This window comes from Coturnix japonica, chromosome Z (assembly GCF_054131305.1).
Source record: "Coturnix japonica strain WE chromosome Z, WE-NBRP24, whole genome shotgun sequence".
Taxonomy (NCBI): domain Eukaryota; kingdom Metazoa; phylum Chordata; class Aves; order Galliformes; family Phasianidae; genus Coturnix; species Coturnix japonica.
In genome coordinates, this window is record NC_140702.1 from 8,773,776 (window position 1) to 8,787,237 (window position 13,462).

At 39.6% G+C, this 13,462-nt stretch overlaps 1 protein-coding gene across 1 annotated transcript in view; it reads left to right on the plus strand.

The window, feature by feature from the left end:
* Positions 1-13,462, plus strand: part of DGKQ (diacylglycerol kinase theta) — a 53,311-nt gene that overhangs the window by 20,287 nt on the left and 19,562 nt on the right. The window contains 7 exon segments of the mRNA XM_085527923.1: positions 748-847; positions 3,929-4,014; positions 4,534-4,659; positions 5,611-5,764; positions 7,486-7,554; positions 11,479-11,579; positions 12,909-13,132. Coding sequence (XP_085384049.1) covers positions 748-847; positions 3,929-4,014; positions 4,534-4,659; positions 5,611-5,764; positions 7,486-7,554; positions 11,479-11,579; positions 12,909-13,132 — 860 coding nt within the window.

Below are 13,462 nucleotides of genomic sequence, written 5' to 3' on the forward strand. Positions count from 1 at the left end.
GCAGGGGAAGTGAAGATTTAAATTTCAAGTGATGATTGTTGAAAGGATTGCAAGTCCAGGCTGGGTGTCCAAAGCATGTTACTGAGCTAACAGAGGTCTCTCTTGATTTACCCCTTGATTAAACTTCCACAGTATTCTTTTCCTCTCAGGTTACATCTGGCAGAGTTTTATCTTGCTGATTTCACTGTGCATGCTCAAGGTACAAGGTTATTTAGCTTCCAGGGACAGAAATGCAAGTGGGAACCAAGCCTTTGTAAGTGGAAGGGACATTTTAGGTCTCCAAACTCTGTTTCAGGATGTGTCAGATTAATTGCTAGTTTTTCACAGGAAAACTGGCAAGAGCCAGAAGATAAATGGGGTATGTTTGTCAGGAGGGGCTTGAGGGTTACAAAATACAAGTTTAAGAATCTGAAAAGTTACTAACCTAAATGGTGGCGCAAACTTATGGAAGTTGTTTGGCTTCTGACATCTTAAAGATGTAGTTGTGCTTCTCTCTTATAATGTAGATGTCAGTTTTGACAAAGGTATGCATCTTGTAGGGTCTCTGGAACAAGTATAAAGTTCAGGTGTATTCCTTCATAGAATCATAGAATTTAGAGGTTTGTACATATAATTTTTGTTCTCAGTTTTACCTAAGCACACATTATATATACTACCCCATCTTGCACAAAAGAAGAGCTTCTGTCAGCTATAAATACTGTTTGGAAAGCTGCAGTTGATGATGAGCCATGTGTTCTTCTTTGACAGGTTCCAGTTGCACACTGTTTTGGGCCTCCAGGACATTACAAGAGAAAGTTCTGCACAGTGTGCAGGAAGTCACTGGAGTCATCTGCCTTTCGATGCGAAGGTAATTTAACATGCTCAGTTTGTGTAGCCATCCAGTAATTTGTATGTCATCCAGTGATGTATGCCTTGCATACCTGCTTGTGTGTATACTCTTGTCACAAACTTCTCTTGATCTTAATGAGGTTGATGTTGTGAGGTTGAATAGAATGTAGTGTTTTAAATGAATACTAGCTGTGAACTGTTATTTTCTTTTGGCTTTGTTTAGTTTTTTGGGGGGGTTGTTGTTACTGTTTTCAAGATTAAAAGCCCCCTGAGATGGATTTGGGATGCTTTCAGGATGGGTCTTGTGCTGCAGATACTGTCTTACTTGATGCAGTCACTTAGGCGTAACTGTAGGGAAAATGTTTCTTTTTGATCCAAGAATTTAGACTTTAAATTATGCAGTGTTTTGGGTTTGTTTGGTTGGTTGGTTTTTGTTTGGGTTTGGGGTTTTTTTGCTTCTGCAAAAAATGGTGAATTCCATCACAAATCTAAAATTTGTTCTACTGACGAATTGGAATCTGTCTCTTAATGCAATTACCATGTGAGCTGGCTGCCTTGGTGGGATGATCAAGGAGCAGCAGATGCCACAGAGTCTTTTCCCATGGCGTATCATCATTAGCCTTTGAAACTGGTGTGGGACATGAAATAAACCAAGAATTGGAAAAGAAAATTTTCTCCAGTTGCGTCGTCTTAACTCTGAGAAACAGCTTCAGCTTAGTGATCTGTTTTAGTTCAAGCTTTCTAAAATTTACCTTCACCTTCTTAAGATCTTAGTTATATTATATTGCCTTTGTACCTGTTGCAAGTGAATATGGGTTTTTTTTCAGAGGTTTCCATGAAATATGTGAAATCCCATTGCAGTTAGGTAATACAAATGTGTAGGCACTTTCTAGAGTCCATTGAAGATTCTGAATTATGTTCTGTGGATTCAACAGATCGTTTTTGTTTTGCTTGGTGAGATTTTGCTGTTCCATGTTGTTAATACCAATATCTTCAACTTTTGTCTCCTTGGCTTCTCAAAAATGTATCTCAATTGAGATTAATCAGGTGTACCAAAAAGAAATGATCCTTCCCTTCCTCTCCAAAAGTACTTCTAGAATTTGTTTTAGAAATCAGCTTTCAGATAGGAATGTAGAAGTTAGACTTGCTTCCTTTTTTGCTGATTCATAATGGCTGTGCTCAGTGGTACAAGTCTGCTGTTGGTTGTGATGTTCTCCTCTGATGTTGAGGTTTGAAGAATTTGTCTTGGGAAACTTGGCTTAACTAAGACAGGAAGTGCTGCTGACGTGAAGTTACTTTTACTAAGCAAATGGCTGACGTAGCTGGATGCACTTTTAAAGCAATTGGCATTAAGCTCTCCATGTCTTGCAATATCTTTTTTTTTTGGCTTTGTGTTGTTTTGTTAAAGGAAAGTTAACAGACTAATACTGCTCACCGTGCTTGTGTGATAGGGCATCTGTTTTCAGAAACAAGCACATATGTATCTTAGCTCCTGACAAGACTGGATACCAAATATTCTATTTTCTTGCCTATTAAGTGTATGAGCCAATCTCTACTGACAGTTATTAATTGCAGTGGGTAGCTGTTCGTGCTGTAGAAAATGCACTAAAAACTCTTCAGCTTGGACTCAGGATGCTGGCCGTTCCGTTTCGTTTTCTTTCCAAGAAGGAATGGAAATAGAGGAGGAAAAAAGAGACTAACACAAACGTTTGTTAACATTGGTCGCTTTATAGTAGTTTATTTTTAAGCATCAGTCAGGAACAGTAAACTTTTACTTAATGAATGGGTCTTATTTGTTTTTTGAGGAGCATGGGTAGTATTTAAAAGGTTGTCCTGTCCAGTTTGTATTTCTGAAATGCATTCACAGCACTTCCATAATAAAGCTGAACTTGAAAAGCTGAACAGAAAACCTTCTGCTTTGACTTAAAGAACTGAGTGGGTTATGGAAGTGCTGCTAAAGATAGAACTGGTGGGGTGTTGATTTGAATCAGTCTTTACATGCGAGCAACCTTATCTTTCCCATCAGTGGGATTAAGCTGCCTTAAGGGTTCAACTCCTATGGCACTCCTGCCCCTCACATGCACACATTTTCTTTCTGACTGTGAGTGCAGGTTGGAGAGAACTCTTTCAAAACAGGTATTACCCTTCAGGAAGTTGAATACTGTTTTCGGAATGCTTTCTGGTAGCAGAGATAACATTCACAGTTCTGCCTTTTCAGTCTTCAGGTTACACTCTTCAGACTATTGCAGCCTGCTTGGATCAGTTATCTGTTTTATGGGGGAAAAGTTACATTTGGAGAGTCTTGACTCCTACCTCTTACTTTTGTTTTCTGGACCAAGAAGTTGGATGCCTTCCCAGAGCACTTGTGTAGAGAAGTCTTTAAAAAGCAGCTAGAGATATATCTTTTTCATACATCTGTGTCTTCCTTAGAGAAGTACCATAGCTTAGACAGATCTCTAGGATGAACGTACCTGTTTGTTCTGGTTGAGTTTAAAATGCAATGCTCAGTGTGTCATCCAGTGATGAGGAGGATTTAGTTCCTGAGCAAATGAAATATTCAGGCTGTTGTACTCTACCCAGCAAGGAAGACACCTCGTGTGTTGAGGTTCCATTGGGTTTGGGAAGGGTTTGGAGCACGCTTTCAGGAATATAATTTACATTAGGCTCAACGCTTGGTGTTCAGATGCAGAATTTCTGTTCCTGCTTCTAACATTGAGTCTTTTGGATTTGATTAAATCAGAGTGGACTTCAGCATGATAAAAGAAAAAGCGTGATAGCATGCAGCTTATCACATGAAAAGTTGATACAAGCTGTAATAAGCCAAACAGTTGCTACAAGTTCAGCTTGCTGTATGGAAGAAAAAGGGCAAGTAGTAGTTATAAGCAAAGTCAGCTCAGCCTTTCCTCGTATTTGCTGCATTAATTTAACACAAAGGAAGTGGAGCAACACTCAGGGTAGTGCTGGTAATCTTTTATTGCCTATCATTGCTGAACAGAAAAGAGCAAGAATTGATGAAAATGTGTTGCAGGAAGGTACTGGAGGAGGAACAGAGAAACTAAGGGACTCTGACTTAGAGATTTTCTTGTTTTCATCTTTTCAGTCTGTGAGCTGCACGTCCACACAGATTGTCTCCTGTTTGCTTGCAGCGATTGCCGGCAGTGTCACCAGGATGGGCACCAGGACCACGTAAGTGTCAGTTTGCCTGATACAGAATGTGCTCGCACATTTTCACTGCAAAAATAAGGGTTAGAGGTGTGGGAGACAAAAGTCCTGACCGCTTGGTTTGTTATTTTCTGGGTTGTTTTTTTCTTTGCACAGGCTGACAGTTAACAAAGCTCTTTTGCAGCCCTGTCTCTAGACAAAGACTTGTGGCTATGGAATGTGCTGCAGATAGTGAGATGAACTTAGATTCTCAAGGTTTACTGAACTCTTGCTGGAAAGTCTGCGCACTGTATAAAATGTCCTGATTAAAAGCTGTAACCAGTATGTGGCGTCTTTCTAAATACTTACATTGTGGAAGCTGGAATGAAATTATCTTTTTCCTGTAGAGTAGGCTGTTCCCTGGTGAACATTACGACATTCCTGTCTTCCTGCAGTCTGTCGGAGATGAGACTTCCTGACTTCCCACTGAATTACTTGCTTTGAATTAGTTTGAAGATGTTTCTGTAGCTATTGTCAATGCTAATCTGTGATGTTTCCTACCAGGACACTTACCATCACCACTGGAGGGAGGGAAACCTTCCTTCAGGAGCTCGGTGTGAAGTCTGCAAAAAAACCTGTGGCTCTTCTGAGGTGCTGTCTGGCATGAGATGTGAATGGTGCGGCATCCTGGTATGTTGTGCTGACACATGACTGACACTTAATTCCTGTGCAGGACGACTTTGTCCTTCAGTATCTTTCATGAATGCCAGTCTGCTGTGTAGATCAGAATTAGTCCCTCAACTGAATAGTACCTTTTGTTTAAAGATGATTGCAGTGTAAACTAGTACCAGGTGCAGGTGGGAGCCGAGATATGCATCTGGTGAACTAAATTGATCTGTCACATAATGCATGGTGAGGCACACAATGTAATAGTCATTTAAAATGGAAGCCTGATGCTATGCCATATTTCAGGTATTGTTTGAATCGTTTATTTGCTTATTTATTTTAAAAGTGGTGTTTTTTGTATTTGGAATCCGATTCATGATTTCTGAGGTGGCAGGAGCTGTCTGCAAACAGCCTCACGTATGTGACATGCGGCAGGGCCGCAGTTACAGAGCATGCATATTCAGCAGTAGTGGAGGGTCTAGGACAATTAAAAAGGCAGATGCAGTAGAGCTCCAAGCATATCTTACCCCAGAATTTTGCAAGCTAGTCCTTGCCAGCAAGTTGCTTGTATGCTTACACTAATAGCAGGTTATTGCTGTTTAAAAGTTCTTCAGTTTAAGCAGTGTGCCTTTGTTATGTACCCCAGGAAGTGTCCACATAGAACAGAAGATCGTGGCCTGAAATCAACATTTTACTATTCCCAGATATCTGTCTGAAAATTACCAGATTGTAACAGAGCAGATCTGTTGTGCTTGCAGTTTCTTCACTGTGAAACTTCCCATCGTTCCTTGTTTAACAACTTAATGGAACAGATGAAAATCTAATGTGACGAAATGACTGATGTCAAGAAAGTGATTTACAAAAGGTTTATAAACATCCTAGCCAAATTTTTGCAATTGCAGAGCGTATTTTGCTATATGTGTGTTTGCTTTCCTGGTGTTTCAGAAGGTGTTTAACTGATGCTCCTGCTTACAGGCTCATGCTGCTTGCTATGTAGTTGTCAGTCCAGAATGTACCTTTGGAAGATTAAGGAGTATGATCCTCCCTCCAAGCTGTGTGCAGTTATTTTCTCGCAACTTCAGCAAACTGCACTGTTTTCGAATATCAGAAAACCTGCAAACAGAATCAGGTAAAAGCTTTCAGTTATATTCAGCTAATTGATGTGCGTGTTTAACCTTGTGTTACCATCCTCTGGAGCCTACGATTGCTGATATTCACTGATTTCATGGCAGTACTTACAACTTTTTGCTGACATGATGGGCAGGGTAGAGATTTGTTCTTTCTTTAGCTTGTGATTTGTAAGAATATTGTTATTTGCCTCTCTGTAAGTGTTTGCCCTTCTAGGACATCTGTGCTGGAAGTCGTGTATTTGTCAGGGTAATGTTCTGCTGCCATCTAGAGTGTATGTTTGTTTAACAGCTCTTTAGGATCAGGGGAATTCTTTGGAACCACTGAATTATTTGTTGATTGATATTTTGATTCTGTTTCTGAATATAATATACATGGTAGGTAAAATACAGGTGAAATATTTACAACTGCTCTTTCCTCAGCCTGACAGGTTGTTCTTGAGCTTTTTGCTTTGAGCTTCTTCCTAGGATTGCATTCAGTGTGCTTGTTGGCAGTTATATGCTAGTAGGAGCCACGTGCTGGCATATTCAGACAGTACAGCAGCAGTGATACTACTGCAGGAGGTACATGACCCTAAGCCTACATAGTGTATATGCACTGAAGTGACCTTTAAAAATGTCCAGGGCCAAAGGAAGCCTTATGTGGCTTGTTTGTTGATGGGCATGACTTTACTCAGTGCATTACTTTTCTTTTTAATGAATTTGCTTCCTCGCCAGGGGAAGGTGAAGTACAGCACATACTTGGAAGTGGTGCAGTCTTTAATTCTTCCAACTTGATACCAGAAATAAGTAATGCAGTTGAGCTCATTTATACTAGGAAGGTCCTTATGAATCTTGATTTGTGTATTGTTTGGTATTTGACAAGTTTCCCAAAAGCTTTAGTGAAGGAACATTTATGTTATTAACAAAAGTTAATCAAGAGCTTTTTAAACAGCCTGTTTTGGTATGATGTCTGTGATTTTAAACAAGTTTATCTTTTAAACAGCGGTGTACTCTTTTAGTTTGTCAGATTTAAGCTCTTTTTTTCTTAATTTATAGGTCACTTCTAAACAAAACTTGAATACAGACCAGCTTGGGGGGGGAGCATCCAAGGTTATAGCTGCTCTTTCTAGTTTCTTCTTCATTATTTTAAGTGATGGAAGAGAAAGATTTTCTCTTTGGTGTACAGGGTACTTGTTAACCCTACCAATTTTATTATACACATTCAAGTTTATTGTAGTAATAATGTTGTTTACATTCCTTTAATTAAAGTGTAGGTCATGTCCTTTGAATCAGAAGAATGCTGTGTTGATCAGCCATTAGCTGGTGGTCAGGGACAGGCTTGAGGGGAAGGGGAGGTGTTCTTGGTGCTCTTATTGGTGCTCTTCTACAATAATGCTGTGTGGGTGGATTGATCAGTTGCCCTCTCTCAGAGACCTTGACATCCCAGTCCTAATGCTGAGTCAAGTTGATGTGAGGTCGCTGGTCTTTGTTAGCCTGGATGCATCTCTGCTGGATCCTCTGCATTACTTTTCAATATGGGGATTATTAGGTAGGATTTGATGTGAATAGCCGAACTGTTGCCCTGAATAACAAAAGTAAATCAGAGCATTGTCACTGTTTGGCTTCAGGAACAGCCTTCACTTTGAAAGTGGACAGAGGCACACACACAAGCAACTCATAGGAGATGATAGGCTTTATGGAGGAGAAAAGTCCTCACTTAAAGTCTTTTCTTTTTTCACAGATGAAGGTGATGATGTTGACGGGTCAACACAGGGACCAGCAAAAGATGTCCAAATTTCAACAGATTCAAGTAAGTAGAGTTGCAGTACATGGTAAATATTCATTTATTCTAGGATTTAATTCATTTAATCTTAATTTATTTTATAGGCATTCTTCTACTGCCAGGACTCAGCTTGAGGTCCAGCACACATCCAGGGTTCTTATCATCTCATCTCTGCTTTCCACTGGCAGATTACCAGAAGTGACAGTCAATTCATTACCCTGTCAAATCAGCCACAAAATTTAGCTTTCCTGAATTTACTTTCTGCTCTTCAGTAATTCAGCACACAATTACTTCTGAAAAGAACATGCGACATAAATCCCAGCTAGACATTTCACTCAACGTGATAACCAACTAAAGACAGGAAAATAACTTATAGGATGGACATCATATCTTTTCAAAACTTCTTCCTTTGAGATAGCTGGATCTGGATCTTATTAAGATGCCGGGTGCATTTATAGCTTTGATCAGGCAAGCTATAGTAGAAATGAATGTGCTCCATTGCAACAGTATTGAGCCAGGCTGGCAACTTCCAAGGCATTTTGTAAATACATTAATTCTCATATTTTCTGGGCTTGGTGTATTATTCAAACCTTTACTTTTCAGATGCTGACGCCAGCCATGATTTAAGGGGCATCCCAGTCCCTATATTATTATCAGTAAGCAGAAAAGCATGATACTTGTTACCCGATGTAGCTGCCTGGGTTGCTGTAGAAACAGAAATTCAAAATAGGATTATTTTTTAAAATTATTTTATTTTTCGTTGTTTGTTTGTTTGTGTACTTGGGAACAAGATCTCACCCCAGAATATATGCTTGATTAAATTGCTCCTATATCTGGGACAAAGGGGGGGGGGGTTAAAAGTGCTCCTCAGGGGTACTTGTCAGAAGTCTGCAATACCTGTCCTGTCTGAGATGGGATGTTGAGTCCTATTTGAACCATTGTAGATCTTCTTGGTTTCCATAACACACAGTGCATTGGTCCCGGCTAAGATGCTACCACAGATTTGTCCTGTCAAGCTTGAGACGCCTGAGGCAAGCTTTAAGCTCGTTCACCTTTATATCATGGTAGTATGAAGGCACAGTAGGTGAAAAAATAATACAAGAGCAATGGCTTCTTTTATACATGCAACAAATTGACCCCAGAGGAGCCACCTCAGCAGCTCCTGACATGAAAAATGAGTCATTGCAGGCTCTTACATTTGTGTCAATGTGCAGGGATCTGGGAATGTACAAGGACATCAGATTCTGCCCTGGTTGCTTGCCAGTAATCAATAACACACTGAGAGCACTTGAATTCTACATAGTAAGGCCTCAGCAGCTTTAATTTACTTTAAAGCTTAGCCATTATAGGTAGTGCTTGATTGATGATGTTTCTCCACGTCCTCTACTTCTTTTATCAAAAAAGCTTATGTTTGAAGGTACTTGGAGAGGCTTTAACTAACAAGTTGAAATGCTGCACGTGATGTCATGGTGAAACCTTTTCTTCCACAAGTTAGTTTCCTTAATCTGCATTTTGAAGATTTTTTGAGGTACTGGCTTGAATGCTGGAAAAGGCTGTAAGAGTTGATTTCCCTTCCTTGGCTGTAACAGCTTGGAAAAGAAAAACAAGTCTTCTGAAAAATCACATGCTGCATTTGTTTTGTTTCACTTTTCCGCTGCAGTGCTTTTCTTTCTTTCTTCTTCCCTCAGCCCTCTTTGTCTGCCCTTTCTGACACTTGATATGGACTGCTGCTGTTCTCATTTCTGAGCTGTGTGTTCGGGTTTGTTTTGTAAGCTGTCCATCACTAGCATCTCCCAGTTCCCCTCTCTTCCCAGTAGCAACATTTACTCCCCAGCTTTGCTGCCTGTTTGGTTTGGTTCCCTCTCAGTCACCCGGTCCCTCTCTTGCTCGATGAATGTTTTCCTCTCACCCTTGATGTCTCCTACCAACTGGTGATCAAAACACTTACTACTGTAGGTATTTTTTTTAGGAAGGTCAAGAATTTTTTCTGAATGTACTTTATGAAAATTTAAAGAGGTTTTCTGGCAAGTGTCTTCAAGAGATATTGTAGAATCTCCCTGTGTCATCATTACCAGAAGGGTGTGGAAAGAATATGGCTAATGTTATTACCAGTCTTAAGGGTCCTTGTGACGAGGCTTGTCAGATCTCATTGCTGCTTCTCCCTCTTTTTTCTTTGCTTTCTTTTTTTTTCTTTCTGTTTTATGTGTGTCAAAGCCATTTGATAGTGTTCCAGAGTGGCATGTAACATTCTTGTATTGGTTTTAGCCAAGACATCAACTTAGTGCTTGTTTATGTCTTCTCCCAAACCTCCTGACAGAGCAGGGGGAGCCTTCACTGTAATTCTTCATGCAGGAATAAAGCATTTTCAGCAATGAGCAAGGGCAGCATGTGTGGGTGTTTAGGGATTTTCCCCCTAAAGATGCTTAGCAAAATGTTCAGCTGCCATAAAAAGAGCCATGGACCTCATTTCTATAATTTGATCATTCTCCTAAACTTGATATTTGGAGCAGAAGAGTGAAAGATCATTCTTTAATGATAGAAGTGATTATAGTTGATCTTCTTTTCCAAGGTTAGTTTGATGTATCCAGACTCACAGAAGACACCCGGTAACTTTCATTATGTGGATTTGCACTTGAATTAGTCCAGAAATGGTCTTCCAGGTGACTGTTTGTGGTCAAATAAGTAGCTGTTTGGCTTTTTGTTTGTCCCCAGAAGCTTATCTGCAAGAAAGGCAACTTCCATCAGGTTGTAGTAAAAGTGGCCCCCGTAAGGAGGACAGTAAAAAAGAAGTGAGAAGTGTTTTTTTCTTTTTTCCTCCTCATAAATAGAAGTTGTATGATAAATAACTTTATTAATAACTTTATTATAAGAAAGCAGGATTGAGTGTACTGCAAAGCTGTAAAGGAACATCCTTGAGATCCAAATTCTTCCCTGCAAACTAGTTTGAGTCAGGGCAGCCCTTTGCAATGTTTGTCTTGTCTTACAAAGTGGAAAGCTCGTAAAAACCTTCAGATAAAATTACTGAGGATTCTGTCAGCACATCTAGTATCTTACAAGCAGGCTACAAGGGCAGATTGAATGAAAACAAGCACTAAAACTTGGATGTCTGTTTTTATTCTCAGATGGTTGTCTGCCATCTGGATTGCTAGAGAAAACAGTAGAGATCTTGATACTGTTATGAAAGTTTAAACTCAGAACCTTGGTTGTGCCTCAGTATCGTGTTTGTTGTGTTTTCTCAGGCCGTATTAGCCCAAGATAAGGTCACCCAGGACACTGTGTCTTTTGGTTAAAATCTGTCCATGCTGCAGTAACTTTGCAGATCACTGTGACAGATTTCTGAATTAATCTTACTTTTTCTGACGTTAACCCAGCAGTTTTTAAACAAGTAGATCATTTTTTTAGTATTAAGAAGCTGTGAACATCAGTTACCCTCTCAGCACAGTGGTAATAAACTCATAAATATAGTTCAGAAGTGAAAATTGGTTGTACTTAAATGTGCTCATACTGTGACTGAAACATAAAAGAGGAATGACGTCCAGTGTCCAGTTGGGTTTTGAGTATCTTCAAGAATGGAGACATAGAACCTCTCTAGACAACGTGTTCCAGTATTTTACCAATCTCACAGTGCATTTAAACTCAAGAAAAAATGTTTGTCTATTGCCTCTTATATCTGTTCACATCTACACCCTTCTGTTACAAACTTAAAGATGTGGGTGAGACTCCCTGAGCATTCATTCTCTGCTATGGACACTCACAACTTCTCCTCATATGAGAGATACTCCTGTCCCTCTGTCCCTTCATCATCTTTATGAGCCATTCCAGCACTTTGTACAGTACGTGTCCTTCTTGTCCTCTCACACTGCTGAACTGGCTTCATTGTATGATTCCTGTGCAGGTAGCTCAATGATTTGAGGGGTGTGTTATTGAAATACAATAATTGTTTTCCTCCAGGCAAACAAACATTAAAGATCTTTGATGGAAGCGACGCAGTGAAACGCAATCAATTTCGACTGATTTCAGTTCCAAGGATTGCAAAAAATGAAGAAGTTGTGGTAAGGTACCCAATGAAGGTCAATACTGCAGTGTCATGAAGGAACAAATAATTTGTATATTGCAATATTCAAAGGCTATCGATTGTACAAATGTAACTCAACAACAAAATCTGTAAGTGGTCCAGAATATTTTAATGTAATTTGATTTCTTCGTGTAGTGCTCTTATTGTAGAACATCTGTAGATACTGTTGTCTAGAAGTCTGTTGCAGCATATGCAGCGGAATGTCATATGTTAAGCACTCCTTCTCCTTCCTGTTATGAAGTCTGATTTTACTGATGTGAGCTGGATGTATTCAGGATATATATATATATATCCTGAATACATCCAGCTCACATCAGTAAAATATAAATATTTATATATATATAAAAATATATATATATATATACTGTACTAGATAATCAGCTGCTTAGATCTCATTCCTCTTCTGTAGATTGGTAGTCTTCATTAGTAGTTTGAAGTTGATGCTGCATAGCCATCACTATTGTACTTTCAGTGCTGACATTCATTGCTTGATTGTGAAAGTAGTGAATTATTGATTACATAAAGTCCACTGTCCAGCTGTTTCAGTGTTCTTTTTTGGGTGGGAAGATGACTCTACTCATCCATGTGTTCTATATAGGGATCTTGATTTATAACTTAAGTAGAGACCCTATGCTATGCAAAGAGTGTATGAAGAGTTGCGCCTTTGTATGGTAAGGACTCCCAAGTCATAAAGCAGTTGACATAGGGAGTCTGTACAATACATTACCTCAGAATTACTGAAGTTTGAAGCTCATTGAAATTGTTGTCCTGATAATGTGCTTAAAATCAATTAGAGTTCTGAGAATCACTTTTAACGTCCTGCATATCAATAGTCTCCATTGAAAGCTGCCCAGCAGGCTGAATGTGCTTTTATTTAGGATTGTTACTTTTAAGCACATTTTGTCAGGCTGCTGCATATAATTCTAGGTCAGATTACAGCCAGTTTTCCTCACTGACTTCCTGGGCTGTGTGCACTGCAGAGTGTGTGTGCAAAATCAAGTGTAACTTACCGTCTTACTTGTGGAGCTGACTTTGCCTGCACTGCACGTCAGCTTTATCAGTGCTGAATTTTGCTTTTAAACATGGTGTTTAAGTCACTGCCACTTGAGAAAAGTACTGTGCTCAGATCAGTGCTTCGTTGTTGTTTTTGTTTTTAAAGCTTTGCTGTTGTTTTTCCTTTTTATTCAGTGCTTTAAAAGCATTGTAAAGGTTGATTCTGCAAGTAGCATATTTGTGAATGTCAGCAACTGTGTGAGTATTACTGTGCCATTTCATGGAAACGATAATTTATCTTTCTGTGCTGTAGGAAGCTGCTTTGAGAGCATACTATATAAATGATGACCAGCAGGAGTACGAGCTGCAGACCTTCACGCAGCAGGCGCTGCTGTCTGATGACATTATCAACAGGAACGATGCTGCAGAGGACAGCAACTTGGGCTCAGTATTCCGAGAATCTGTTCCTGAAGCTTGGATTATTAGAGCCAAACCAAAGGATGAGGAGGTGATCAGAATTTATCCTGCCTGGCTGCAGTGAGTGTTTGTCTCTTTTACTATCAAGTTGTCTTGCTTAACTGCGTTTGTCCTTTGTAGTTGTACAGAAAGTTACAGACATTGAGATCTCATTAGTGTAACAGAGTGTAGTTTTTTCTTTTGTGCTGGAGGATTCTTTTGCTTGCTTTTCTGATAAAGTAGTACACTCATTATTCACAGCAGTGCATGAGAGCCTGCTCGTGGGTTCTTTTAGATGTGCAGAACAAGTTATGTTCAGTCCTGTTACAGTGCATCTCACCAAGAAGATGGAACTTACCTGAACTGCATCTGCAAACAAGTGAGGACAGGTACTCATTGTTTGACAGCTTG